Source organism: Sceloporus undulatus, chromosome 1 (assembly GCF_019175285.1).
Source record: "Sceloporus undulatus isolate JIND9_A2432 ecotype Alabama chromosome 1, SceUnd_v1.1, whole genome shotgun sequence".
NCBI classification, from domain to species: domain Eukaryota; kingdom Metazoa; phylum Chordata; class Lepidosauria; order Squamata; family Phrynosomatidae; genus Sceloporus; species Sceloporus undulatus.
Window position 1 is genome coordinate 7632817 of NC_056522.1, and position 5626 is coordinate 7638442.

Below are 5626 nucleotides of genomic sequence, written 5' to 3' on the forward strand. Positions count from 1 at the left end.
GATTGTTTTCCTCTCCTTTGTGAAGAAGCGGTGTGTAAAAAGCCTGTGACGCCGTACAAATAAACATATTATTATTATTATTATTATTATTTATCCCACTTTTCTCCCAAGTGGGCCACAACATATATATATATATATATATATATATATATATATATATATATACACACAGTATACACAAGGCATTAAAAACAATCAAAATAACCCAAATAAAATAAAATAATAATTTATGCAATAAAATTTAAAATTTAAAACATATGAAATATGTTACAATATAGCAAGTATTTATAGCATCTGTAGTGTATTAGTGTTGTCTTTTGTCGCTTCATTCTACTAATCCCAAGATTCCATAAGATGGAACCGTGGCAGTTAAAGCGGTATCAAACTGAGTCAATTCTGCAGTGCGGAATATTATAGGATGAAAAGATTCTGGGGCAAACAATGGCCAATAAAAGGGGCTCGGCGCCTTTAAGAAACCCGGCGCCCTCGTCGCTTCTGAGTGGTTTGACTCCGCCCCCGGGCTCCGGAGAGCCAATCACGGGGCACCGAGCGTCCGTCACCCCAGCCCCGAAACGTCCTCATTGGCCGCTGTCTTCCTGGTGCGAGCCACGCGCGGCCAGCAAGGCCCTCTTATCAGGCTCCCGAGGCAGGTGCGCCGGGCGCTGATTGGCTGCTGCTAGGTGACGTTGGTTTCCAAGGTGGGAGTGCAACAGAACGGAGAGGGGAGGGAAATAGAGGATGATGATGATGCCTTAGGTTGGCTGCTGAGCATTTCGAGGCAGAGACGCAGCTGGGGAGGCAGAAGGGAAGGAGCCCCAGGTAGCATCGAGGGAGGGAGGGAAGGGGGAATGGGCATATAGGGGTCTCTGGGGTAGAGGAGATAGAGAGACTGCATACAGGGCATGTGTCTGAATGGGTATGCCTGTATATATGTGTGTGTGTGTACATATGTGTGTGTATGTATACATAAATGTGTGTGTATGTGTGTATATATATATATATATACGTGCATGAGTATATGTATCTATGTGTGTATCTATTTGTGTATATGTATATGTGTACAGTATATACCTGTGTGTGTGTGTGTGTGATTTTATATATATATATATATATATATATATATATATATGAGTATATGTGTTTTTATATATGTTTATGTGTGAGTGTATATGTTTGTGTATACATATATGTGTGTACACATGAGTATGTGTGTATATACATATATGTTTACGTGTATATGGTGTGTATGTGTGTATATACATGTTTATGCGTGTGTGTATATGTATATATGTGTGTATGTCTGTCTGTCTGCCTGTGTGAATATATATGTGCATATATATGTGCGTATATATACTGTACATATGTTGTTGTTAGCTGTCGTGAGGTTGACTTTGACTCATGGCAACCCCAGGACTAAGATTACAGTATGTATATACGTGTATATAGATATATGTATATATGTGCATGGGTGTGTGTGTATGTATATATTGTGTTGCATGCCTTCAGATCATTTTCAGCTTATGGTGACCCTAAGGCGTAGAGTTTTCTTGGCAAGATTTGTTCAGGGGAGGTTTGCCATGGCCTTCCCCTGAGGCTGAGAGAGTGTGACTTCCCCAAGAACACCCATGGCTGAGCAGGGATCGAATCCTGGTCTCCAGTCACAGTCCAATGCTCAAACTACTATGCCACACTGGCTCACACACCCACACCCACACACCAATTACCAAAATATATCCATATATATTGGCTCCTTTATATGTATATTGACACACATACATATCTATGCATTGGGGAGCCAGCATGGCGTAATGGTTCGAACACTGGGCCAGGCTTCAATTCCCAGCTCAGCGCTGGGAACCCACTGGGTGGCCACTCTCTCGGCCTCAGAGGAAGGCAACCTCCTCTGAACACATCTTGCCAAGGAAACCTCTTAAAGGGGTCACCTTATGTTGGAAACAACTTGGAGAGACACAACAACAGAGGTAATTGGTATCTAGGTAGGTAATTTGGGGAAGGGGTGATCGTGATCTTTCCCCCCTCATTGAACTGAATCACATGGCTGCTTTTTCCTCCCCAGTACACACAAAATTTTCCAGCGATGGAGCTGTTGAAGAAATGGCTGGGTCACCCTGAGGAGCTCTACAACTTGGTGCGGTTCAAGATGGGAGGTTACAAGACTGTGATGCCCAAGATGGACCAGGTAAGTTGGTGCGCCTCTGTGTCGACTGGGCACCTCTTCTGCTCTGTTTTTAGTTTGGTTGCTGACAGCCTTTGTTCTGGTCCTCTTTTTATAGGCTTTACGCAGGTTTGTTATTCACACAACTATGTGTTGTTGTTCTTGTTGTATAACCTCACGGGAGTCTGGAAACCTGCGTCTCAGAAAAAATGCACTTTGCACATGTTCAGATGATCAATGGAATCAACCTGAGTGGCCTGATTAGCTGTTTTTGTGTGTCTGTGTTGGGAGGGAATGTGCTGGTAGTGTTAACTCACCACTCACCTCTCCCTTTTTCACTCTGTGTGTGTGTGTTTGTGTCTTCAAGTTGCCTGTCATCTTATGGTGACCCCATGAACTTCTTGGGCAAAGAGTACCTAGAGGTGGTTTTGTCAGTTCCTTTCTGTGAAATAAACCACCTGAGGCATATTTCAGAGGAGGGTAAAGGCAAACCACTTCTGAGTTTTCCTTGTCTAAGAAAACCCTCTGAAAATCATAGGATCGCCCAAAGCGAACTTGGTGTGCACATAGACACACACACACACACAAAATGGATTTTAAACCCAAAAAGCCGTTCTGGACTTGCTAGCTCCGGACACTTCATATGAATTGTGTTTTACTTTGTTCACTGCCCACCCACCAACATCACATGCTGTAAATGATCTTCTGTCCTCTGAGCAGATAATTTTAGCACACCTTGCTGTGTTTTGCATGCATTGCCTTTGAAAGACTATGCTCTCCCAAAAGAAAAAGAAGAAACAGCAACCTTGAAAAAAGAAGTTACTTAAGGGTCCAGGTACTTTGGGAACCAGGGTTGAATCTTCCTTGACCCTGGTGCCTTCCAGCTTTGTTGAACTATAACCTCCATCATTCTAGCCAGCATGACTATTGAGAAATTGTAGGCCAATCTATTACGAGGGGACCGGGTTGTATCATCATCATCATCATTATCATCATCTCCAGAATTCACTATATCTTGTATTTTTCTGGCTTGTATTATTGGTCTCTCACCTGTCAGCCTCCTGGAGTGACTTGGGATGTAGCCACACTGCAGAATTAAAGCAGTTATCTGCCATGACTCTATCCTACAGAAACTTGGGATTTGTAATTTGAATTTAATAGGCTTTAAAAGTGGAGGAAGCAAGCGAAGAAATTGTGGTTCACAAGCCAAGGGTGTGGGGTGAATTGCATTGGCACATTGTTTTTAGGCAAACCACATGCCTGTCTTAGCCTGTGCATTGCACTTGTTTCTTATCAGGAGCAACAGCAACCTCCTCCACCCTGTTGACTCCTGGGTTTCTTGGGCTCCAATTTCCAAGGACTGAGCTGACTGTGGATGATGGGAGTCACAGTTTGACACATATGTGTCAAAATTAGCTTACTTGCTAATTAGCTTACTTGCTGTTCACCACAATGATCTTTGGAATAGCGGTATATAAATAAAAAACCAAAAAATAAATAAATATGTGGGGCACGAGGTCCAAAGAAGCTGTGGTTGATCTTAGCCTGGTTCCCAAAGTGTATGTCCTCATATGTATTTGTCTACTTCAAGCCTGTTCTTTAAGGCCATAGCCTTTGCACGGTGGAGTATTCAAAATATAGGATTTAGGGTCTGTTAAAATAATCCATTCAGCTTAATGAATGTGATGCAGTGAGGGAAAAAGACAGGGATGTGGTGTTGCAAGTGGAATATTTTACCTTATAGAAAGTTGAATAAAATTCAGCATGTTGAAATGTCAGAGGCTGGCCATTTTTTCAATGAAAAATACTGATGAGTGCTCTGAGACAACGGGTTGGTAGCATGTTCCCGGATTAAGAGATGTGAAGATTCCAAAGGTCATTTGAGCATGTGCAAAGTGCTTTTTTAAAAGCTGAGGTTAAAATTGCCACATGGGCAGTGAGGTTGTGTCTAGGCCAGCAGAAGCTCAAAGACCCAAACAGCACCTGCCAATAAATGCTGAAGTGCATCATTTCAGACATATTGAAGTGCATATGCAATTCCCCCTCAACTGTGCCACTGTAAATCATTTATTTCTATATTATTCTACAAGAATTTAAGAGGCAATTCCATCTGTTCCAATTAGAATGCAAAGTTGCAGTTACTTAGTGTAGCATGATCATTACTTAATACAGAATACACATAGCAATAGAAAGTTTATTCTGATCTAGATCTCTCATTATTTCTCATGATACTTATCTTTTTACCGTCGTCTAATTACTAGATGCTGTTTGTCAAAGGAACAAATTACATCAGCCAGCTGGTTTTGAAATTTTCCTTTTGTGAAGCAAGCATTGAGCAACACTGAACTATCACCAGAATGTTGTATTTCCAAAATGGGGGGACAAACTATATTTCTGGCAAACCTGGCAGATATTCTGAAACCTGATCGCAACCCATTGCCCAATGTGCATTGTTGGCTTGTTCGCAATCTCTTCCTCCTCACTGATATCTCAAGAAACATGCGGATGACTTGACTTTAAGCTGGAGCTTGGGGAAATTATTTTTGGATTGCCTCTTTGAGAATCTCGCAGCCAGAAAGGACAGTTGTCATGCTAGCTGAAGGATTTGGGGAGTTACAATAATTTATATATATATACACACACACACATTCAAAACTGCATTCAGAGTAAAGTCCACTTTCTCTCCACTGCCTGCTTTTTGCAGCATCTTTCTTGATGAAGAGATCTGAAAATCTCAAAAGTGCGCACACAATTCTCAAGCCTTTTTAGTTGACCTAATGCCAGTGTAGTTTTGTAGTTTGAGCTTTGAACTATGACTCTGGAGTCCAGGGTTCAAATCCCCACTCAGCCGTGGAAACCCACTGATTTACCTTGGACAAGTCACATGCTCTCAGCCTCAGGGGAAGGCATTGACAAACCTCTAAACAAATCTTGCCAAGAAACCCCATCATTGGTTTGCCTTAGGGTTGCCATAGTTCAGAAACAATTTGAAGGCACACAACAACAACAGATGCAGGGATTATTAACCCAGTATGCATTTGGGAGTATTTCTGTTTATGGTACAAATTGGGCAATATGTGTATCCTTGGGACAAATGGTTTTATTCTTCATCTTAAAAAAAAGCCTGCTGAAGTGCTAAGTCCTAGAGATGCAGCGAGAAATTGGTTTGAGATATTTTTCTTTTCAAAACAGCAATTCTCTTGTGCCCATTTGGGGCAGAGATTGAATTTGCCTTCTACACAAAGTGACTAATCCTTCCTCTCAAGAACCATGATCAAGTTTGCTGGCCTCCCAAGCTGCCTTTATCCCTGTAGGGAAAACTTGTGGGATTTAAAACAAAAAACAGCTACATTGTGATGGTGATGGAAGGGACAAATTCAGTGTCTTCTTTATTCTTCATCATAAAGGGCAAATGGGGAGAGGATGTTGTTGCAGTTTTTCCTCTTCCTG

At 41.8% G+C, this 5626-nt stretch overlaps 1 protein-coding gene and 1 long non-coding RNA gene across 2 annotated transcripts in view; one reads left to right on the top strand and one right to left on the bottom strand.

The window, feature by feature from the left end:
* Positions 1-712: 712 nt before the first annotated feature.
* The window catches only part of LOC121936038 (squalene synthase-like), a 27890-nt gene continuing 22976 nt past the window's right edge, over positions 713-5626 (top strand). The window contains exons 1-2 of the mRNA XM_042477817.1: positions 713-819; positions 2078-2200. Coding sequence (XP_042333751.1) covers positions 2099-2200 — 102 coding nt within the window. The 5' untranslated portion in view covers positions 713-819; positions 2078-2098. The remainder of the gene's footprint in view (positions 820-2077; positions 2201-5626) is intronic.
* LOC121936053 overlaps positions 5115-5626 on the bottom strand; it is a 5244-nt gene continuing 4732 nt past the window's right edge. Inside the window, exon 3 of the long non-coding RNA XR_006104912.1 lies at positions 5115-5623. This is a non-coding gene — a long non-coding RNA (uncharacterized LOC121936053). The remainder of the gene's footprint in view (positions 5624-5626) is intronic.